The sequence below is a fragment of the Rhinatrema bivittatum genome, chromosome 3 (genome assembly GCF_901001135.1).
Source record: "Rhinatrema bivittatum chromosome 3, aRhiBiv1.1, whole genome shotgun sequence".
NCBI lineage: Eukaryota > Metazoa > Chordata > Amphibia > Gymnophiona > Rhinatrematidae > Rhinatrema > Rhinatrema bivittatum.
Genome location: NC_042617.1, coordinates 74,081,687 through 74,106,424, shown reverse-complemented (window position 1 = coordinate 74,106,424; position 24,738 = coordinate 74,081,687). Strand labels below are relative to the sequence as shown.

The following is a 24,738-nucleotide window of genomic DNA, read 5'->3' as shown; positions in this document are numbered from 1 at the left end:
AGAAAACATGAGCAAAAAATTGAAGATATGTAAAATAGGAGGGAGTAAATCAAGACATTTGAAAATAAGTGGAGAGCTGAGGGGGGCAATTAGGGAGGTAGTTGCCTACTGCTATTTTACGAGTGATGGTGAGTTAGGTAAATGCTTGTAAGAAAAGCCATGTTTTAAGTTTTTTGTTTAAACTTTTTTGGGCATGATTCCTGACAGAGGTCAGGGGGCATATTGTTCCAGGTTGCTGGCCTGGCTATGGACATGGCGCGTTCTTTGGTTGTGTTGAGTAGAGTGGCTTTGTGAGAAGGCGTGTATAATGTAGCAGCATGTTGTGTCCTGGGTGGTATGGAGGGTTTGTGGAAGTGTAAAGCATTGTTGAGCCAGTGCATGTTTTCAGTATATAGGGTTTTGTGTATTATAGACAATGTTTTGTATTTAATCCGTTGGGCAATGGGGAGCCAATGTAATTCTTTGAGGATGGGTGTAGTGTGTTCGGATCTGCGGTTCTTGGTGAGTATACGTGCAGCTGCATTTTGCAGCATTTGTAATGGGAGGATGGTCGCTTTGGGGAGGCGAAGGAGGAGGTCTCCTTTGTTAGGATAAGGGATTATAGAATGGTATGGAAGTCACATTGATAAAGTAGGGGTTTTAATTTCTTTAGGGTATGTAATTTAAAATAACCGTCTTTTATCGTATTGTTAATATGTTTTTTTAAGATTAAGCTGATTGTCAATGGTGACTCCAAGGTTTTTTACGCTTTGCGCAGGGGTTATTGCTGGGTTTAGGACTGTGGACGAATTATCAGACATATTGTTTCTCTGAGGGGAGATAAGCATGATTTTGGTTTTATTAGTGTGGATGGCAAGGCTGATGCTTGTGAGGAGTGAACTAATAGCTGCGAGGGCAGTGTCCCAAGTTTTAAGGGCATTATGTAGGGAATCGGTGATGGGGATGATGACTTGCACATCATCCGCATAAATGAAATACATGAGACAGAGTTCGGAGAGCAGGTGTCAGAGAGGAAGTGTGATATATATTTATATTAAACAGGGTAGATGAGAGGGCAGACCCTTGCGGGACTCCGTGGGATAGATTATACGGTTGGGATTCCCTATTTCCAAAGTTGACTTTATATTGTCTACTTTTGAGGTAAGACCCAAACCAACAGAGGGGGGGGTGTCTGATATGCCTATTTCTTTAAGACGGTTGATAAGGGTATTGTGGTTTATGTTGTCGAATGCAGCAGACATATCAAGCATAGCTAGTATATAGGAATGTCCTTTGTCTAGCCCAGTGAGGAAGGAGTCAGTGAGCACAATAAGTAGGGTTTCGGTACTGAAATGTCTACAAAATCCAAATTGTGAGGGTGAAAGAAAATTAATGTCCTCTTTTTTTTTTTTTTTTTAACTATTTGTTACATCATCTTCTTATCCTGTAGGAATCTGCTTTTGTGTGGGCTTAGGAGAAGGGAAGCAGATGATTTTAATTTCCTGGGTTTTATTTTCTTTCAATTGATTTTGAATTAGAATCTATAATTTGTGCATACTTTACCCTAATTTCATGCAAGTATATACGTGTTATATATTTGAAAAATTCATAGAGAATTTTTTTAAGCTTTATATCACCAGAATAAAGTGCTATGCATCTCTTAATGAAAAAGCCCTCATAACCCTTTTAAGATATCTGTTAGCTAGGAATTCTCATATATTGTCATTCTGCTTGCCTTATAGAATGCAATGTTTCTTACCTGTAATGAATATATAATCCACTTTGAAATGGTTGAAAGGGAGAAGAAAAATAAATAATTTGAAAAAAAAAAAAAAAAGGGTGTTCTCCAAGGAAGGAAGGAGGAAGGTATTAGTTTCAATATATTATATAAGACTGAGGGTGCTCCATAAGGCAATAGTAGCATGGAAATTCTCATATATATCCAGGAAATCTTTTCCAGCAGGCTCTTGGGAGATGCTTTTTTGTCAGTGCCATCAGATATTATGCAGTGATAGACTGTCATGCTCTTCTCGGAGAACACCTGTAACAGGTAAGCAACTTTACTTAATTGAGCATTGTTAGGGGAGTCATTAAAATTCCTAAAACCAATGAAGTTTTGCGTACTAAGGTCTGCATTTGCTGTTTTACTGTGGAAGTTTACTTTTATGATACCTTCTGCACAATTTTTTTTATAGTATGACTAAGTTTCAGATGGATCCATTATCCAACTTGCCGTTTCTAGCAAAAGTTCTTGAGAAAGTAGTGCTATCCCAACTTGTAAATCACCTGGAAGATCAAAATATTCTCTTCCCAAATCAATTTGGATTTACGAAACATCACTCAGACATTACTCCCCTCCTTAACAGACTCTGTTTTAGGAGGGCTTGATGCAGATGAATCCTATTGTAGATCTATCAGCCACCTTTGACACTGTGGACTACAACCTCTTATCCCATCAGATGAGAAACATTAGGATCGACGGAATGGTTCTCAAATGGTTCTCTTCATTTGTATCTAACAGAACATTCCAAGTCAAACTGGGCAACCATATAACTGACACTTTCCAGTGGATTACAGATGTCCCTCAAGGCCAAGCAACACTATTCACTATTTACAAGCTCCCACTGTGTAAATTATTGACTAATCTAGGAATAACTTTCTGTTTGTATGACATACAGTTTAACATCCTACTCTCCAGATCATTTGAAAATACAGCTTCAACACTCTCTACCTATATGAAATCAATACAACTAGATATATCACAACTTAAAACTGACATTAAACCTTAAAAAGACTAAAATCATTTGGCTAAGTAGAAACTCATTGATAGTTAAGCCACCTGCCCTAGCCCTGGGGAATTTTCAAGTTAATCCCTCAAATCAATGATTTAGGAATACAGCTAGATGAGAAATTCACAATGAAAATGCAAATCAGTAAATTAAGATAGGTTACGCCAAGTTGTATATACTACATCGGTTGAAACCATTAACTTTTGCGGATCTCCTTAATGTATTGCAAACTCTAATCTTTTCAAACTTTGACTACTGGAACTGCTTACTACTAGGTTCTGCCAGCAAATAACTTAAAACAACTACAACTATTCCAAAATGCTGCAGCATGAATATCAGTAGGATCCAGGAAATACGATCACATTACACCCTCACTAATGTTTACTGCATTGGTTACCAGTACAATACAGAATCTACTTACAAAAAGGTACTAATAAGAATATTCATCATTAATTCCAATAACACTGGCTTGTTAGGCGGGCATTACAACCTTACAATCCTCAGCAAACACTAAGATCTCAAAATAAAGGACAACTGACTATTCCCACAATACGGAGTATACATCTGACACAAATAAGAGAGTATTTTCCAGTGGTCCAAAGCTCTGGAATTCTATGCCTGAGACATTATGTATTTTACCAACTAGAAAGATTCAAGTGTGAATTAAAAACATGGCTGCTCAAAAACGCATATAATTTAACTCAAAAAACATTAAAATATACAGAACCATAAAGACAAGAAGGACAAAAGATAATAATCGAATCATGAAGAATAAATCAAATGCGAGAATGTAAGATTCTCAAAACAACCCACTAAGATGTGAAAACTATAATTTCATTTTATTTGTACTCTTATGTCAGATGTACTAGATTAATTTTATATGTACTAAAAACAAAATTCACTTGATAGAAATTAATGCCTGCCTATGAATACCACCCTGTAACCAATCTTTGCTTGCTGAGTTATAACTATGATTGTCACTTTGTAAACCATTATGATCTATAAATGGAATGACATTATATAAAATATCTAAATAAATATTACTTTTGTGTTGCTGAACTGCAGAGAATAGCTGAGCTACTTTTGTTAGTTTTCTTGCCACTAATAAAGAAGTTTATGCAAGATTTCTGCCAGAGTCCAGCCTGAAACTATTCTCTGGTTATTTTAAGACTGATGATTGTGCCATACTCATTAAGAAAAATAAACAATGAAACAGTAACATAACCACAATAAGATTTTATTTCAGAGCAATAAGCACCTATTATAATCTTTTAACTGAAAGCATAGCTGACCAATCTAATATTGCTAAAATGGGAAAAACACCAAAGATATATCTTTCATTGGTGAGTGCCAATGTAATGAAAGCATACATATACAATGAAGTATGCAATTTTATATAGCTCACAGACTATACTGCATTACACAGTAAAGTCAAAATTTCAAAAAGGAATTCTTAGATCTAATAAATATCTTTCAACTTTCAAGATTACTGCTGCTGTTAGGCATGTAAACTAATCATTGACTTTTGGTAGCAAGTTTGGTAGTTCTCAGCTTGGATGACAAATACAGATCTGGTCTGTCAATTTTTGCTTTATTAGTAATGGATATTTATATACACAGTAATACCAGACTAACATGCTCTTTCAAGTATTTGCTCCAATTGAAGAAAATAAATATACAAATTGATACATAAAAGAATGCCAGATCTTCAGAACTGGCTGAAAGTGGTTCTCAGCAGGTTGAGAACCAGGGAAGCTAGGGTTCAAATTCTGATAATGGTCCTGCAAGTCATGTCAATCTCTATTGCCTCAGGTACAAACTTAGTAAAAGCTTTTACTAAATAAATTCCCATCTTGAATTTATTGGAAAACCTTAGTAAATAGGGCCCTTGGATTGTAAGCCACCAGAGAACATAACTGACCTTGAGCTACCAACCAAAAGGAGCAAGCTAAATATAAATGCAAAATTATCCAGTCAAAGCAATAAAATATAGAAATCCCCAGAATTTGCCCTAACCTTAGACAATTTATTTAATTATTTTTTATATACCGACATGTTTACATTCAGGTACTGTAGGTATTTCCCTATCCCCAGAGGGCTTACAATCTAAGTTTTGTACCTGAGGCTATTCCTCCTCCTCTTAATATTATATAAATGCAATAATGGAGGAGAGTCTAAAATAGAGGGCAATGCAGAACTGATTTTTAATATAACTAGACTAAGGTACTCAATGCTATTGTATTACTTAAAAATATACCTACCATGCTTTTCTGGAAGGTTTTGAATTTATAATACTGTCTGGCTGTACCTAAAAAAAATATTTTCACATCTTTCTGAAGACTGCTTTTCACGATTTCAAATTCATCATGCAGCAAGACACCTTCCAAACGTGCGCGATGGATCATGGAGAGAATATAGTTTCTGCTGCCATGGTCTCTCGCTCATCACAAAAGCTGCCTTACAACCCAGGCACACCTAATAACCGCCGCAAGCCGCATCGCCCGGGACCCGGAAGTCCTTTTTTTGCTCTGGTTTTAGCAGTCAGCGATCTCTCGCTGTGCCGCACTGCCGCCTGCTCCCAGGCAGGATGTGCCAGAGGCACGCTGAGAAGGAAGACCTCGCCCAAGCCTGCTCGCCGCTCCCTACCCTCTCTTCTCCCAACCCTAAATAGCTGCGCCAGCGCCCGTGAAAGGCCAGACCCTCCTTAGTAGGCGATATAGTAGTTCGTTGGTAGCCAAGGCAGAAACTCGGTGAAGAGACTCTCAGAATAAAAATTAATAAGTAACAGAAAAAAACAAAAACCAAAACAGGCAGGCTCGTGCCACCGGAGGTCCTGAAAAAGAGACGGCTTTGGGCGGCGAAGTGGCTGGTTCCTCCCTCCATCCCATCTACTAAAACACAAGTGTTTGTTCACGCTTTCTCCAAGTCTAGCCACATACGGAAATAAAGACTTTCACTCTTGACAATTACGATAATATAGGATTTTTATTATACAAACGCGCGCACCTCTACGGTAGCCAAAGAGACTCTCCCACCAGCACGCGCATATTATATATATGGTTGGTATTCACGCGCTCTTTCCTTTTCTCAGGGCTAACCTACCTTTGCCCCGCCCTTTAAACGAAAGCCCTTAACCCTGCCGCAAGCCACTCTCTCCACCGGCACTCCAAACCCACAATGCAAGGCTAAATGACGCATTGCAGGTACAAGGCAACCAATCAGAAAATGCCTTGCCTTATCGAACGTAGACGTTCTTTTTTTCCGAATCCGCGCAGTAAAATAGTTCATTCGTGGCACATATATACTTGTTCGTTTTTCAGCGAAGCTGTAACGAAATCCATAATAACACAGGTAAAATAGTACAAATTGAAATTTGCCGTATACTTGATACTCATGCCAATCATGGACTTGTTACTTGAGGCCGAGTCAGCGGTTGAAAAACTGCGCTTGAGTATGGTGATGAGGCTACTGAAGAGCTGTTGGCGGACTAATCCAGGGCGGGGGGAGGTGTTTATGAGCAGCGCTAGCCAGTATTTAGAAATCAGTCCGAGTTGAGTCAGGAAGCTGAGAGGTTGTATTTGTGGTGTAGGGGGGCAGCATATTTATTTTTACCCGCTATTATGGTGAGTATATGGTGTTCCTTTAAGTTCGTTGTTCAGGCTTTACTTATTTTTTGGTTGCGGGTGCTTGTTTATATTTAATGGTAGAAATCGTTAAAGGTGTCTAAAAAAGAGCTTATTGTGTGTAGGTGGTTTTGGTATGAATGGCTTACATGACTGGTCCGCTTATTTTTTTTTTCCTCCTAAGGTCAAGCTCGAGATGACCATACCTTTTAACATTTTCTTTGCTATAGGGGCTTGTTACTATTGCAGAAGAAATGGCTTCTGTGCTGTAAATAACTACTTTTAAGAACGCCTTTTCTTTCTGGTGTTCGTCCTAGAGCAAACCGGATCTTAAGCTTTTGTTGTCAGATGTGATGGAAGTGCTGGTTTCATTGTGACTGCGTACGTCTAGCTTTATAAAGTGTTCAGGGGAAAGAAGTTAAAGGAGCGGCGATAACCTGCTGGAGGTGGTCTGTTAACATTCCTGCAACGTGTTCATGCTTAGGAGCTGTACAGTAGCGTCTAAAACTTGCCTATTTGTGTACTAATTAGAAACTTTTGGCCATACTTCATGTGCAAGCATGTGGTTGTGCAGGCAACGGGGGGTCACTGACTCGCGTGTAGGCTGCAGAGGCGGTTTAGGGCGTTTCGGTTGGAGAAGGGGGTGTGCGCCCACGCTCCAACGGCTGTCAAGGTGGGAGTGGGCTGGGACGCGAAACAATCCCCGGTGAGCGAGAGCCGGTGGGGGGGGGGAGAGATGCATTTTGAGCCGGCCTGCTCCCGGGAGTACCGCGATGCAGAGCGTGGCGGCTCGTGGCGCGCGCGCTCCATGTGATGAATGCAGGAGTTCGCCGCCCTGTTGCTCTCGCTTTTCTAGCGCTGTTGTCTTCGTGCAACCCCCCCCTTTTTTTTTTCTATTTCCTTCAAACTCGGATAAATAAGAATGTAACGACATCCCGTTTTCGTTATAAAGGGAAAAAATAGTAGAGTTCTTGAAGATAGCTGGTTTGGGGGGGGGGCTTTCTGTAGTGGCAGCGCAGGCCGTCGCCTGAGGGGTGTGTCCTGTGAAGTGTGTAGCCTGTATGGGGGGGGGGGGGGCGCTTTGGGATTGAGGAAAGCATTTGTACTATAACTCTAAACTTATTCGTTATTACTTGGCATTGGCTCACTGTAGCAACCTGTTCCACACTACAATAAAATTGACATAGTTAACATTTAAAAAGACTGTTCACTTATTTCGTCAGCTTACTTGTTCCAAGCACGTTTTGTTCCCAGGTGCATCCTGCATCTCCTGCTCTTCGAGCTTTAGAGACTCGCTGCTTCCCCCCCCCCTTGGAAGACTGGGCGGGTTCTGTCGGCATCCTGGCCTGTTCCTCGGGGAATCTAGGGCAGCCTACCCTCCTGGGAGAGTGGTAAACTGATACTGCTGATGTCACTTGGAAAGGAAACGTTTAAGGGACGGACTGCTATCCTTAGGCGCCAATTCGGCAAGTTCACTAGGGATTTACTTTCTTATTGCGTAACTCGTAACGGTTCCTTATCAAATGGCTAGGACCTTCGTTTGAGATACTATCTTACTAAGCTTCTTTTTACCCATAGACCTGAAATATGGAGGAATCTGCAGTAAATTAAGGTCTCAAGTAGTGCATAACTTATATAGCTTACTCATATTTCTCAAACTGCATAAACATTTTTTCCTTCGAAATTAAACGTCTAGGCTGAATTCAGTAGCTGTGCAACACATTTGGAATACGGTATCTGTTTTTTGCCACTGCTTTAAGGGTTATCTAAAAATTAAGCGACCTCAATCTTCTACCCCCACAAGAGTACGTGGTACTTCAAATGGGGGCTCACCAGAGACTTTCTGCTGGCTATTCTCTCCCTATATATCAGCTATCCTGATTTTGTCATTACTTGTCTTTTCCACATTCTAGGTCATTAGATATTGAAGTTTTGATCTGCTCTTTTGAGAATGAGAACCAATATGACTAAATACTAGTGTAAACACTAGTAAAAAAAAAAAGTAACTTGTGGAATTATCCAATAATAGACCTTTTTATCCAAAAAGTTAAAGCTGTTGTATCACAAATGTGCAAATTATCTGAGCCTTTAGGTCCTTAAGTTTGTTTTTATGCCAGCTTTATGTAGGCCTCTATTTTGATGTATCTATTCTTGGAGTAGTTAGTCTTGGTATACTCTAATATATTTTGTAATTTGAGTAGCTAGATATGCAACCATGATCTAGCAGACAATTTTGGAAAGTCAGGTGTGATCAAACTATGGCCAGGGTTAAATTCCTGTGTAGATCTTCAAAAGCTAATGTTTTTTGTAGCTTAAATACTGTAGATATATCCAATAACTTGGCTTTCTACATGTTTAGAATTTTAGAAGTCTGGTATAACAGCTTATAAACTAGACCACCTCAATATTTTGTTTAATAAAAGTTGTGCCAATCACAATGTAAAGATGTTTGATTAAAACTCATCTGAGTATAAATTCTTTATGGTAAGGCTTTTTTTTGTATTTTCTCACCTTTTCCATTTGAATAACTTCAGAATGCCAGTGAATTAGACTTGAGTAGAGAAGTTTGGCTAACCACTCTTTTTTTTTTTTTTTCCTTCTGGGACTTGAGCCACTTGTTAAATTCTCAATTTCTGGTACATGTTCTCATGTTATACCTTTTCACACCTTGAGAGAATTGGATTGCTATGGAAAACATCTTTAAACATGTGCTGTAGAGACAATTGTTTAGTAATTAAACAGTAACAAATGTTAGAGCTGTAGTGTAAGTGGACTATAGATTGCTTTTGCTTTTTTTTTGCAGATATTAAAATTCATTTAATGGATTAGTCTTTGCATTCCTTGTCCTCTTTTGCTATACAAAATGGCCTTGGTAATTTATATTCATGATACTAACTGTTAAATTTAGTTGTCATATGGACATGGCTGAATTATGGCCATTTCATCTTAACTTGATTTCTTGTTGATCAGTTCCAGAAACTTAAGACTAAACAAACTTCTGCTTGTGTACACTGAAGTGCATATCAGCTACCCACTACAAGGTGCAGCTCAAAATCCAGCTTCAACTAGTGAAAAGTGGTGACTTGTATTTGAGTCAAACTTAAGTTAAATCTCATGCAGTTTCTAAGCATTTTTGTAGCCGTCACTGAAGTAATTGTAACAATATTACTATAGTATACAAAGTGAAATAGGTACAGTGTTACTATGAGTTAGTGTTTTTGGAAGTCCTAGTTAAAATTCCTGTAACAGTGATGCATTAGAAGCTGATCTACTTACATTCAATAGCACGTAAGATCATGTGAAATTGTTGGCATACCAGATGTTCAACAGTTTTTTGTGGTAAAGCATCTCCAACAGACTTTCTTTAGAAGAAACTTGTTCTTGCTTTCACTTAATACCTTAAATGATTGAATAGAACTTGACTGCATTTTAGCTAAACTTTTCTAGTTGATTCCAATTATAATGTACATGCTGCAATCTGACGTGCCCTTGTTGGACTCTTAACCTTCTTGAGGCCAGGAAGAAAAATCAATGACCTAGTATTTTGTTAAGTTAAAATTTGCTAGTAAAGTCAAAACAATTCTGTACCACATCTTTCAAAGGTGGTTCCTATGTAAGGCCATGTTTCTAATTCAAATGCTGAATTGGGAGGTAAAAAACCCTCCATTTTAGTTTAAGGTATTTATGCAGAACACTGCTATTAAGACTTGCCATTTATCTAATGGCTTTGAATTTAGTATTTTCCTAGCATGATCAAGCTAATGTAATGCATTACTAGAATAAGTAGTTTAACGAAAGATATGAATACTTAGTCATACTTAGCAAGCTGTAACCCACCCAGATTCCTGAACTTGCTTTATTTAAATGACTGATACCAAAAAACAGTGACACGCATGCATGTAAAATTACTTTTGAGAGTAAGAGCAAAATTTGAGGAATTTTTAATGTTGGGAGGTATGGAGAATGTGTGTAAGGAGGTATGAATGTGTGATTATGGGTTGGGCTTTTTAGATGGGTATTCCTTGGGGTAATGTTGTGAATTTTGAAAGCAAAGTCTTTTGGAAATTTTTTTTGAAATTAACAGATTGCAACATGTCACTGTTTTTTTGGTATCAGTAGTTTTGTGATTGAATTGCCAGTGTCATTTTATTTAAATGACTAGCAATGGCATATTGGCATTAAAAATGGCATCCCATAAAATGGGACCTGGTTAATGCTGTCACATGACATCCTTGCCACTATAAACAGTCTGATCTAGTATAATGGCTGCTTTAATGTAGCAAATGCTGCTGTGGGTTTAGGGGGAATTAAGTACAAATGCACTTAAAAAAATGGCTGTACCGTTTAATACGTCAGTTTGACAGTTACATAGCTATATTAAATTCCATTTAATGGGGAAAGAAAGATCTACTTGTCTGTCCCAAATCCAAACTAATTGGGTACAATAAATAGTTCCCTCCCAGAGTGGGTAATAGGTGAAACTTAGTAAAGGTCACAAGTAGCATCAGTCCAAATCACTAAAGCTACTTTTTTCCTCATGTTGGAAGGATATTGTGCCTGATATCTGATACAATTAAATACCTGGAATATTGACTATGCAAGTTTTTAGGCTTAAATTTGTCATATCCCAGATTGAAATCTCATTAGACAATAGCAAATTATACCTAGACCTCTTCCAACTTTTCCTGTTGAATCCTGGAACATATCCTAAAGACAAACATGTTCCCAGCAGTTGAGTCAGACCTGTAAAAGTGGAGGAATTGTCTAGTAGTCTCACTGCTATTCCTTATGACCTTGGGCAAGTCACTTTACCCTCAGTTGCCTCAAGTACAAATTTAGGTTGTACCCCCTCTGGGGATAGGGAAGTACCTACAGTACCTGAATGTAATCTGTTTTGAAGTGCTGAATAGCAGAAACAAATTTGTTCAACCCACTCTTCCCACAAGACCTTACTTCTCCAATAGGTCTAAAAATCATGTTCTAACTTTATTGGCAGCATTTGCATAGCAGATATTTAGCACTGTAGGGCATAATACAGTCCCTACTCTAAGCTTATGTCAAGACAGTAGTCAAATTGAATTACATTACTCTTCCACTAACTTTATAGTCTGACTCTAGCATTTTTCTTTTATAAATCTCCTTGACTCTTTTTTGGGATATGTACTTTTTGTGGTTTCCATACGTGTTTTTCTACAGCATTCCTCAGAATAGTGTCTACAAGCTGCATATGCCTCTTGGACTGAAGAAATTTAGCAGAAGGGAGGAGCATTAGTGGCTGGGAGCAGTTGCCTGGTCTGCAGAAGGAAGTGGTGGGGAACAAATCTTGACTACATTTTTAGCTGATTACATTCTTAGCTATTTTACCCACTATTATATAGAGCTACTGCTTAAAATTAGTAGCTAAACAAAGTGAATCTTCACTCTTGAACACATTGGGTGGGAATTTTTTATATAAAAAACTTAAACACAAGCCAAAATTCTTGGGTAGGGCTTTTATGGCTCTAGCCCTTTCCTGGCCTGGGGCTGTTGTATCCTATCACAGCAATTTATCCAGGCCTCCAATGCCAGGTGCCAAACTTTAGTCTCAAGCATTTTCTAGCCTGATCTGAAGCTTAACTGTTCATTTTTGTATGTAAAATATAGATTTTTAATTTGCTCAACTTACAAAATCAAAATAATTGCAAACTAGCCCCAAACAATCTTCAAAACCCCCATGGAATACACCATAAATTTGTAGCCATAAAGATTTTTTTAAACTCTTAAATTTAGCACTTTACAAGTTTTTTTTTAAATCTGTCAATGCTAGGTGTAACTCTTATGCAGTCATTAGTTGGGTCAACAAAAATGCCTTTTTAAATTTTGCTGCCACTGATAGTCTTAGGACATTTAACAGTGCTCTCTATAGACTTTGGGATGGTACTTGATATGTTCAAGCCTGCTATATCTATCTAGTACATTTAAGATGTTAAAAACTAACCTTAAACCACAGGTAACCAAATGTATTTGATCTGCCTTAGGAGCAAATACATCATATTATGAACATACTAACTAGCAAAAGGCTTTACAATAGTTTGAGCCCTGAACACTAATGTAGGTAAATTTAACCTTAAATTATGACTTGGTTAGACTTGCTGAAACTATACAGTCTGAAATAACTGCAGGATTATCACCTCCATAAAATGTAACAATCAAAATGAATCTGGATCTGATTTAAGACATCTGCTCCATAACATGTCTTACAGTAAGTTTTTTTTTTGCCTCATCTCTTCAAAACTACATGAGTCTTTCTGCTCATTTTGACCCAGTTCTCAATTTTTGAAAATAACACTTCAACCCTAATGTATAATCCTATATTCTAGGGGTTGCACAAACATTTAATGGAGACAGAATTGATCCTTTAATTCTGCATATGTTTCCAGTTGAACTCAATACTAAAATGGAAGCTAATCCAATCCTTTATCTTAAACTCCACCAGTCACCATCTTTCCATAAAGATTCTGTGGCATATCAAGGCAGCAGAGGTCAATATAGAATCCATACTAGCTATAAAACTTTTGTCCTATGGCTCAGGTGAGCCTGACAAAGCTTACACCTAATCTTACAATTGACATGACACTATTGCCCTTTCACTTTGCCAAAATTAGCAGATGGAAGAAGCTTCTTAAACTGCTCCCTCCAAATGTTCTAATCTGGAAGGCATACTACCAAATATCAGATGCATTGATCTTTTAAAATGCTAGCCCTAAATTACAATCTTTGATCAACCAGGCTGGACAAGGGCCTGAGGATGAGCCAAAAAGCTTAATTCATAGTTCACTTTTTGATAATTCAAAGCCCCTCCAAACTATATCTGTACATCAATTTTTACTTTTCACAGCATTAATCTACTGATCCACATAAGAGCCCAGCATTTGGTGTAAATTTTTTTTTTTAAAGATTGGGAAGAGTATGGATCTAAACCTGAAATCTAGAAGCAAAACTACCCATATACATGCAGGATTGTCTTGATTTTATTTTATACCGCCTTTTCTGCAAACTAAGTCAGTTTACAGATAAAGCCAAAATCTTAACACAACAGCTTATCTAATTATTTACACTAAACTTTCTTCCCAAGTTCAAGTACTTTGCATTATCTATTAGTATGGGTTACACATCAGCTTTTACTATCATGGGGCTGGAAAACACAAGCCTGAAACCTGAGTTTAATGGATAGCAGCCTTAATTGGATGTTCAACAGGAACACAGAATCTGGGAGGTAACAGCAGTGGGGGCCACTTGGGAATAGTTTAAATTTGATGTTATGATCACTAATAACTGGAAGGGGGACATCTACAGCTCTAACACTAAATTTTCAAAAGGGAAACTTTAATAAAATGAGGACAATAGTTAAAAACAAAACTGAAAGGTGCATCTGCAAAGGTGTTCAACAGGCATGGACACTGTTTTTAAACAATCCTAGACAGTGCAGATGTACTCCATGCATTAAAGGTGGAAGGAAAGCAAAACTATTTCAGACATGGTGAAGAGACTTTATCCAAAAAAAATCCTTCAAAAATTAGAAGGATCCATCTGAAGAAAATAGGAAAAAGCATAAGCATTGTCAAGTTAAATATAAAACATTGATAAGAGCTTGAAATGAAGTTGGCTGAAGAGGCAAAAACTTATACAAACTTTGTAAAATATATCTAAAGTAGGAAACTGAGGGAGTTGGTTGGACTGTTAATTGACAGAGGTGGGTTAAAGGGGCTCTTAGGGAAGATAAGGCCTGCTAAATGAACTCTCTGCTTCTGTTTACTAATGAGGATGTTGGAGACACCAGTTCTGCAGATGGCTTTCAAGGGTGATGAGTCAGATGAACTGAACCTGGAAGATGTAGTAGGCTAGATTGACAAACTGAAGAGTAGCAAGTCACCTGGACTGGATGGTATGCATCGTATGGTTCTGAAAAATCAAAATTTCAGATCCATTAGTTAATATTTGTACCCTATCATTAAAATCATCCATTGTACCTGAAGACTGGAGGGTGGCCAATGTAACTCCAATATTTAAAAAGGGCTCCAGGGGTGGTCTGGGAAACTATAGACCAGTGAGCCTGACTTCAGTACCCGGAAAAATAAAAACTATTCTAAAGATTAAAATCAAAGCATATAGAAAGACATTGTTTAATGGAAGAGTCAACATGGATTTACTCAAGGGAAGTCTCGCCTCACAAATTTTTTTGAAGGGATTAATAAACATGGATAAAGGTAAACTGGTAGAATTAGTGTTTTGGATATTAAGAAGGGGTTTGTCAGTCTTACATGAGAGGCTTCTAAGAACTAAAGTTTTATGGGATAGGAGGCAATGTCCTTTTGTGTGACCTGTCTCTTAACCAGTTTAACAGTAAGATTAGGTGGAAGAGGGAACTGTACTCGGACTAGTGCTTTTCAATATTTGTAAACTATCTGGAAAGGAATACGAGTGAGAATCAAATTTGCAGATGACACAAAATTGTTCAGAGTAGTTAAATCACAAGCAGATTGTGATAAATTGCAGGAAGACCTTGTGAGACTGGAAAATTGGGCATCCAAATGGCAGATGAAATTTAATGTGGATAAGTGCAAGGTGATGCATATAGGGAAAAATAACCCATGCTATAATTACACAATGTTGGGTTTCATATTAGGCGCTACAACCCAAGAAAGATCTAGGTGTCATAGTGGATAACACATTGAAATTGTCGGTGCAGTGTGCTGCAGCAGTCAAGAAAGCAATTATTAGAAAAGGAATGATGAATAAAACAGAAAATGTCATAATACCTCTGTATCGCTCCATGGTGAGACCGCACCTTGAATACTGTGTACAATTCTGGTCGCCGCATCTCAAAAAAGATATAATTGCGATGGAGAAGGTACAGAGAAGGGCTACCAAAATGATAAAGGGAATGGAACAACTCCCCTATGAGGAAAGACTAAAGAGGTTAGGACTTTTCAGCTTGGAGAAGACGACTGAGGGGGGATATGATAGAGGTGTTTAAAATCATGAGAGGTCTAGAACGGGTAGATGTGAATCGGTTATTTACTCTTTCGGATAGTAGAAAGACTAGGGGGCACTCCATGAAGTTAGCATGGGGCACATTTAAAACTAATCGGAGAAAGTTCTTTTTTACTCAATGCACAATTAAACTCTGGAATTTGTTGCCAGAGAATGTGGTTCGTGCAGTTAGTATAGCTGTGTTTAAAAAAGGATTGGATAAGTTCTTGGAGGAGAAGTCCATTACCTGCTATTAAGTTCACTTAGAGAATAGCCACTGCCATTAGCAATGGTTACATGGAATAGACTTAGTTTTTGGGTACTTGCCAGGTTCTTGTGGCCTGGATTGGCCACTGTTGGAAACAGGATGCTGGGCTTGATGGACCCTTGGTCTGACCCAGTATGGCATTTTCTTATGTTCTTATGTTAAGATGAGTGAGGTGATCAAATTTGCAGATACAAAATTATTCAGCCTAGTTAAATCACAAGCAGATTGTTATATGTTGCAGGAGGACCTTGTGAGACTGGAAGATTGGCAGATGAAATTTAATGTGGACAAGTGCAAGGTGTTACATATAGGGAAAAATAACCCTTGCTGTCTGTCCCATATTAGGAGCTACCACCCAGGAAAAAGATCTAGGCATCAGTGGATAATACTTCTGAAATCATCAGTTCAGTGTGCTGCAGCAGTCAAAAAAAGCAAACTTAGGAATTTATTAGGAAGGGAATGGTTAAAACAGAATGTCAATGTGCCTTCATGGTGAGACTGCACCTTGAATACTGTGTACAATTCGGTCATCTCATCTCAAGATATTATGGCTGCAATGGAGAAGGGTGACCAATTATAAAAGGGCTGGAAAAGCTCCCATATGAGGAAAGTCTGGGGGGGGGGAATATGATAGAGGTTTTGAACAAGTAGATGTGAATCAGTTATATTTCTGGATAATAGGACTAGGGGGCTCTCCATGAAGTTAGCAAGTAGCACATTTAAGACTAATCGCAGAATTTTTTTTTTCACTCAATGTACAATTAAGCTCTAGAACTTGTTGCCAGAGGATGCAGTTAGTGTAGCTGGGTTTAAAGATTTGGATCAGTTCTTGCAGAAGCCCATTAACTGCTGCTATTCAGGTTGACTTAGGGAATGGCCTCTGCTGCTATTTGCATCAGCATGGGATCTTAATGTTTAGGTACTTGCCAGGTTGTTGCCTGGTTTGGCCTCTGTTGTAAACAGGATGTTGGGCTTGATGGACCCTTGGTCTGTCCCAGCATGGCAATTTGTGCTGTTATGACTATGCAGCTATATGTATCATGCATCCTGTTCATAGGCATGTTTCTAGTTGGCTCATTCAAAACAATTGCAAACCTGGGCCATCTAATTAGAATGGGATAATTAAGCCCTTTGAAAAATATTTAGCCATGAGGTGGCATGTCTCCTCTGGTAACTGCTGTACATCTGAATTAGCAACTGAAGTATGGCTTCACACTTGTCCTGTACTTGGTTATTGATGGCAAAATTAATGTCCCCTAACTATCCCTTCAATAGGGAAGCTATTGATGCAGTCTACACCACCTGCTGGCTTGGCACAGTTAGTTCTTAGGCAAGTCCCATGCTGCTTTCAGTTAGTACTTACAACCCTACTATATATAAAGTAAGTCAAAACCCTGTTTACAATAACCATAAAACCACAGTACACAGGGCTAGCCTGGTGTTAGTGTTGTGGACAGACCTGGGTATGATGTGCAGCTCAGGTCTACACCCTCCATCAGGGCTGAGCATGCTGTGGGAAAGGGAGACAGGTGGAACAAGGAGGCCATCACTGTGCAGTAGTAAATGTTTAGGGCTCATGTGTGGTTCTGGGGAAGTAGACCTATTGATGGCAAAACAAATGCCAAATAACATGAAGCTGGCATTAATTTTGCCACCAATGACAAATTACAGGATACTTAAATGTCAGAAGCCATATTTGAGTTTGTATTCTAAGTTTAGCTGCCAAACCACTATTACTGGATGATATAGTGAACTACAGTCAGCTGTTCATCTGCTACATAATGACCTAAAAGCTCTTAACTTCTATGCTTAAAGGATACAATATTATGAAGGCATACACAGTAAGGGTGGGCAGTCTGAAACTTTGGTCTTGCCTTTTTTCTCTTTTTTTCCCCTGGGTTTTGATTTTTGAAGAATCAAACTGGGGGGGACGGACCTAAAATAGGAGGCCTCCTGTGTCCCTTCATCTTAAACCAATAAATGTCTTAACTGGGAATCACCCCAGCCCCCATTTGCAGGATCAGGAGGGATGCCCATGAACCTCCTTCCCTGATGAAATCCATATACCAGGTGCACCACTGATTTGTACCATACTGTGACAAATTGGCAACTTCTCAAGGCTAGCCAGCACCAGTTTCTTGTATGGCAGTGTTTGTACAGCTGTGCAAGAAAATGACACCAACCTGCTTTGAGAAGGTTGGTGTATGGACTTTATTGGAACACATTAGTGAACATTCCTCCTGACTCTTGTAGATGGGTAAGTGGTGTCGGGGCACTGGGGGCAAGGAACCAACCCAAACTCTTTGGGGTGGGGGGGGGCATGGGGCCCTAGTGTTTTACTAGCTTTTTAAATGAAATGTAAGTAAAACAATGTTTAAAAATCAAGAAAATAGAAAATATTGACACTTCCTATTCCATTTTAAACAAATGCACATCCTTAATGCATAGCACCTCTGCAGATAAAGTTGCTGAATCACTAGGGATGCATCTGCACTCAAGTGCTAAGAGTTCAGCAGTACATTTAGTTATAAGCCATGAGGAAACATCTTCTTTGGCAAATGTTTCTCATATTGGTGGTTCATCTTTTGTCAGGACACCCATGTCTCACTAACTTTGTAACTATAAAAGTATGCTCTTATTGCCTGATCACTCATGATGGCCAAATCAAATAGTGCATGTTAAGATTTCACATCACCAATTCTCAGCAGTCACTGGCACATAGCTTAAGATTTTACATCAAGGAATCTTAGACAACCTAATTCTGTTGTCCACATAGTATTTCATTTCAGGACTTTTTCTATATGCAAGTTCATTGTTTGAACTCCCTACATAACTTTAATTTAGGGCACATTTGCCAAAGAGTAGGTACATGAGCCCAGTAACTCACACTGAAGTATAACAATGTAGTGGCAACTTGATTGCATTCATATTAATGAATATTTAGAACTCCAAAAGATTGTTTAGTTTACATATGTGGACTTAAATGTCAGTTGATTACTTTCATTATAGCTCCCATTTAGTAGGTTGTGGTGGTAACCTTGTGAGGTGTCAAGTATAGAATAACTTATCCCAGGACAAGCAGGATGCTAGTCCTCACATATGGGTGACGTCACTGATGGAGCCCTATCATGGAAAACTGTCAGTTTCTAGGAACTTTTGACTGGCATACCAAGCCTACTGAGCATGCCCAGTGAGCCATAGGGGTCTCCCTTCAGTCTTCATCTTTCCACACTGCAGTTAGCATCAGTCAATGCCAGTGCCATCACGATTCCCAATGCTGGTGCCTGTTAGGGCATTTTTTACCATAATAAAACAGGACAGCCATCTGCATTCTGGCCAAAATTTTTAAACTCAGTCTGAACATTACTCACCAGCTGGTGGTCAGAGACCCCTGATGTGGAGAATGAGGGATTTTAATTTGTTTTATACACAAGATTGTGACATTCACATAGGACTCCTTCTCCATGTTGCTAACTGAAGCACGGAAAAACAGACTGAAGGGAAACACCTGTGGCTCGAGGGATCTGGGCATGCTCAGTGGGCTTAATATGCCAGTCAAAAGTTTCTAGAAACTTTGACAAAGTTTTCCATGATAGGGCTCCAGTGAGGACTACATCCTGCTGTCTTGGGATAACACCTATTACAAGTAAAGCAAAATTGCTTACACACCTGAAAATCATAGACTTAGGGCAGGGGTCGAACCTTTTTAGCTGAGAGCCATGAATGCCACATTTTAAAATGTAATTCTGTGAGCCATACAAGACCTCCAAAATTAATTTACTATGACTCCCCCAAGACCTGCCAAAAGTCCCTGGTGGTCCAGCAGGGGTCCAGGGCTCACAGACAAATCTTTAATAAAGTGAAAATCTAACAAACCCCACCCTCCTGACACCCCCAAGACCTCCAAAATTAATTTACTACAATCCCCCCTCCAAGACTTGCCAAAAGTCCATGGGGGTCCGGGAGCAATCTCCTGGACTTGGGCTGTCTGCGCAATTTTGACTACTGGCAGCCGACAGCCCAAGTCCAGGAGACTGCTCCTGGACCCCTGCTGGACCTCCAGGGTCTTTTGGCAGGTCTTTGGGGGGGGGGGTCAGGAGGGTGGGGGGTTTTGTTAAGATTTTTACTCTTTTTTTTATTAAAGATTTGTCTGCGAGCCAGATGCAGCCATCAAAAGAGCCACATCTGGCTTGCGAGCCATAGGTTCCCTACCCCTGACTTAGGGTGTTCAGAACTTACAAGCAATAGTAAACCCCTCTACTAGTTTAGACTAAACCATTCTGGCCAAGGTGAAATGGCATTTACATGAAATTGTCCTTTGAAATGTGGGATTAGGTTTGGGTTGGCTGCAGGTGTATTCTCCTGTGCTTCCTACTCGGTTAAGCAGGGCTGAGATCTGGAGCCATTAGTCTTCATTTGACTACCTTGATTTTTTTTTTCTGCTATCTTACATCCCTTCAACTCTAGTCCAACCACTGCAGCAGTCTTAAGCTGTAAGCCTCTCAGTAAGACTCCCCTAAACCTTTTCACTAAACGTTAATCAATGCAGTGATTCCTTGTCCTATCCCCCCATGCACAGCATGCTGAGGGTATAGAAGACCTAAGCTGTACATCAAACCCAGGTCCATGCACACTGACAGGTATACCTGTAGCTCTATAGTTGTAAAATTAGGAGTTTGATATACCATTATTGGACAGTGACTTGCAAAGATATTCAACCCCTAAAGTCAGATTTATGTGGATTAAAATGACATGTTCTAGTCTATTGCAAACCAGTATGGTCTTTAAGTTTTGAAAGTCACAACTATTTCTCTGCATTTTTTGTGAAATAAAACTAAATTTAAATGCTGCTTGTATAAGTACTCAACCATTTCCGACTAGTACTTGGTAGAACCACCTTCTGCTGCAAGAACTCTTAAGTCTGGGATGAGTTTCTACCAGATTTGCATACTGCTTTGGGAGTGGTTATTTTTTTTGGGGGGGGGGTTTGCCCATTCATCCTGGCAGATTTACTCTGTTCAGGTTGGTTGGATGATGCTTATGGACTGCAATTTTCAAATGGTGCTAGATTCTCAATTTGCTTGAGATTTAAACTTTGATTTGGCCATTGTAGAACATTCAGCTTTCTGTTCAACCACTCTTGTGTTGCTTTGGCCTTGTGCTTAGATCATTCTCTTGTTAAACTTTCTCGTAAAGTTTTTTTTTTTTTTTTAGTTTTTAGCAGACTGAAGCAGGTTGTCTTACAGTACATCACTGTATATTGTGCAATCTGCCCTTCAACTTAAACAAGATGGCCAGTCCCTGCAGAGGAAAAGAATCCCCACAATGTGCCACCACCCCATACTTTACTTTTGGGTTGGTTTTGGTTTCTTGCTAAAGTGTTTTGGATTTTGGCCAAAAAGCATCTCTTGACCACAACTGTATCCCACATTTTAGCTGGGTCGGATGTTTTCTGGCAAACTCCAGATGTGTTGACTTTGGTAATGGCTGCTTTTATTGTCAAATTTCACACAATTACATGTAGTAACTTCTCAATAGAACATGGTACATATGCTCAAAATATATAAATTTCCATATATAACTTTGACTATTTTAATACATGAGAATACATACCTAAACATAAATATGGGGGCAAAGGAAACAATGAGCAAAAATGAACTATCTGTATTAGGTGTCAGGAGAGCAATCTTACATCATTTGTCAATCCCTCTCTAGGGGTACTATGTGAGTGACCAGTTGGAAAATCCCTAAGTTGTACTGGTTCGAAAAACACAATTGTTCATATACTTAATACAACATTTACTGGGGTACTTAAAACATTGGGCCCCTAAACTTATGACCCTCTTTCTCATAGCTAGACATTCCTTTCTACAAGTTTGTGTAGACTTCACAACATCAGGGTATATCCAGATTTGGTTTCCATAAAGACAAGCCTGTTTCCATAACTATTTCAATCAGTGATGAATGCAAACAATACCAACAGATTTTCTTTAACTTCTGAATCTTTGGACAGCTCCAAAAGTTCAGATATATCCAAGGAATTCCTCCTTTCTTCTTCCCCTTCAAATCTTTGAGGCAGGTAATATCTTTGTACACACAGGTAAATGAGATTCAGGTATTTTTAAAACCTGTTTCATATAGGATTTCATCAGCTGATTTAAAACCTAACTGGGAAATTTATTACCCTTAGATTTAATATTCTCAAAGTATTTTCCATTCTTTTCTCAATAGCCAAATCAGACTTAAATATTTTGTTGGGTATTCTTTTTCATGATTTTCTATTTTTAAATTGAATGTACCAATCAAAGAATTATTAATCATTGTTTGGTTCTTGGCTTACATAGTTGTATTTGCTAAAGATTTCAGTGTAGTCTTGATTGCCTTCAAAGCAGACCAAACACTTCCCAAGGTAATTTTCTCAGGCTGGCCAAAATTAATACTCAGTCACCATATCTGACTGGCCTTCTCTCACTTCCCCAGAGGTTCCCGGCAGCAATGTGCCTATTGATGTTCCTGTGGGCTTCATCTTACTCCCTCCTAGGGAGCAGGGGCTCCCCTCTGGTCCACCTCCAGAAGCTTTTGGTGGATCTCACTCTGGGCTTCAGTTCCAGGAGAATCCTCAGTCTGATCGGCTCACCTGAGCTGAGTGACCTCCAGGGCCAGAAGGGATGGCATTTGCTCTTCTGCCGTCCACCCAGGTAATGGCTTCTTTCTAGTTGGCCAGATGTATGTAGAGCTCTTGATATGGTTGACTAGTGCATGCTACTGAACTCTGTAGCTTCAGTGATTTTTGGCCTCTGGTTTCTCTCAATCTCCTTGCTCTGGAGTTTGAGGGGCATCGTCTGGGAAGTATGATGTAGCTTCCACTTTCTCACAAATTGATCCAACAGTGCTCACTGGGGTGTCTAAGCACTTGGATATTTTGTAGCCTTTCCTATCTTATGCATTTCTAGCTATCTTTAATTTCCTTAGAATGCTTTGGTCTTCACTTTCACAGCTTTCCTTCAGATTTAGTTTGACCAGTGGTACTGGAAATAGGGGGTGTTTTTTATCCAGAAAAGCTTATTTTTTATAACAGTTCACAAGTAGAGGCCAATTGTAAGCAAACTGTTAAGGCAATATGTTTCATCTGTCTAAAACTTAGCTTCCACAGCAAGCAGCATTTTTTCAGTTCATGTCTCAGCATTTTTTGTTAAATGTTTAACTTTGAAAGCTTGCTTTAAAGAATATACTGGGTTCGTGATCCTGGCTCTCGCATGTTGCTACGTAAAGCCTGCTTGGTAGGGATAAAAATGATCCTGGTACAGTGGAGGTCCTTGGAGGCCCCCTCTTTCTGGGTGTGGAGAAATGGGCTACACCAGCTGATTATGGAAAAATTGGCATCCCGCTCTTCCCCCCCCCCCCCCCCCCCCGTAATAGACACCGATTCCTTACATGGTGGCAGTTGTACATTCAGTCGTTACCACACCAAGCCCACAGTTTAATCTTAAACGACTAAGAGTGTAAAGGTCTCACTTAGCACAGGGGACTGTTATTTGATTGTGCCTGACCATGCCAGGCTTATTGAGTAGACTCATTCTGAAGGGGGGATACAGGGGGGGGGGTGTAATAGGATGGTATATGGAATGTCAAAAGAGTGGATAGTGAGGAGCTCAGAGCACACTCCTCACAGTATTACTGTTTGTGGTTGTTGTAAAAATTTGAATAAAACATTTAAACAAAGAATATACTGGTCTGGAGTAAACATCCTGTCAAACTGTGCAAGTGTCATTTTGTAATCCACAAGTAACTACTCAGGGGGTTGACTACTTTTGCAAGCCATGGTATATCACTAAATGCTGGAAGAGCAGCAAGAGGTGGCATGGGAACTATCTAAAACTGGCAGTCTTCAAGTCTGCAATGGTGCAGCCTGCATCAATGGCTTCCCCACTGAAGGGGGTTGGGTGGATTGTAGGGATCACGTTTGGTGTAACTGATTGCAGAACATCATACTGCAAATCTGTGGGAATGTGACTTTGTTATCAACCAATTAATCTACTGCTGATTTTAGGATGCCTGGAAATTTGGACTTAAGGCTTATTTTCCTAGCATGTAGCAGATGGAGTCAGGACCAATGGGTATAGTATACTCCTGATAGCAGTTGGAGACGTATCAGATTTCAAGCTGTCAGCCCTAGTACCCCTGCAGGAAGTGCAGATATTCAGTATTTTTCCATCTCCATAGCAGTTAGACTATATGCACGCTCGCACAACGTTAGAGTAATTTTACCAAAGAAAACCAAAATAAGAAATCTTACCTCTAGAGACGAGCCCCACTCTCCTGTGGTGACACCCATTGGGTCCCCCCATTTGAGAATTCCAGAGGTGATTTCCACAGTCCCTCGAAGGTAAGCATCGGACCAGTGGCCAATCCTCAGCAGGGACCTAGCCCCCCAACACTGGGTGAGGCTGAAAGGCAGCAGGTGCAACTTCGAGCACGGTGGTGAAGGTATTTTCCCTCTTCCCCCCCCCCCCACACACAACTGGAGACCACCCAGAACAAGACCATGAAGTGCCAAGGTAAAGTAGAAATCTATTAAGTTTCTGGTCTCTGAAGCTTGAGTCGCACAGGTTGCCAGCCAGGACCAGTGCCACAGAGTTGATCTGCCCTAGCAGGGTTAGACCCCAGTCAGATCTGAGGGTCCTCCCACAAGGAGACCCTCCGAGGTGGTTGCCATATTGTCCACCTGTTTGCCACTGTTCCGCTACATGCACATCACACACCCAAGTACCATGCGCAGAAGCGATGCACATAGCCACGTGCTTACTGTGCCAGGCGCATAACTTTCAATCTGTGCACACAACAGCATGCACCAAACCTACACATACAACTTAAACACACCAGAGCGCACAACTGTATCTTATGCACACAAGTCATGGCACCACCAGAAAAACTCAAGCCTCAGGGCCTTTGCCCAGCATGCCACATTAGAGCTGCACAGCATGAGGCCACGGCCCTGTATATACAGTGCAAAGAGGCCCTAGGGGATCCAACTCGTGGCCCTCCCCAGCCGGTACCGGGTTCCAGC

At 39.7% G+C, this 24,738-nt stretch overlaps 1 protein-coding gene and 1 long non-coding RNA gene across 2 annotated transcripts in view; one reads left to right on the top strand and one right to left on the bottom strand.

Annotated features, from left to right (window-relative positions):
* Positions 1-1,343: 1,343 nt before the first annotated feature.
* LOC115086911 lies at positions 1,344-6,194 on the bottom strand. Its single transcript, XR_003855364.1, has 2 exons — positions 5,030-6,194; positions 1,344-2,020 (listed from the first exon to the last, which is right to left on the bottom strand). It is a non-coding gene; the product is annotated as an uncharacterized LOC115086911 (long non-coding RNA).
* Positions 6,195-6,263: 69 nt separating this feature from the next.
* Positions 6,264-24,738, top strand: part of CALM2 (calmodulin 2) — a 75,868-nt gene continuing 57,393 nt past the window's right edge. The window contains exon 1 of the mRNA XM_029593374.1: positions 6,264-6,391. Coding sequence (XP_029449234.1) covers positions 6,389-6,391 — 3 coding nt within the window. The 5' untranslated portion in view covers positions 6,264-6,388. The remainder of the gene's footprint in view (positions 6,392-24,738) is intronic.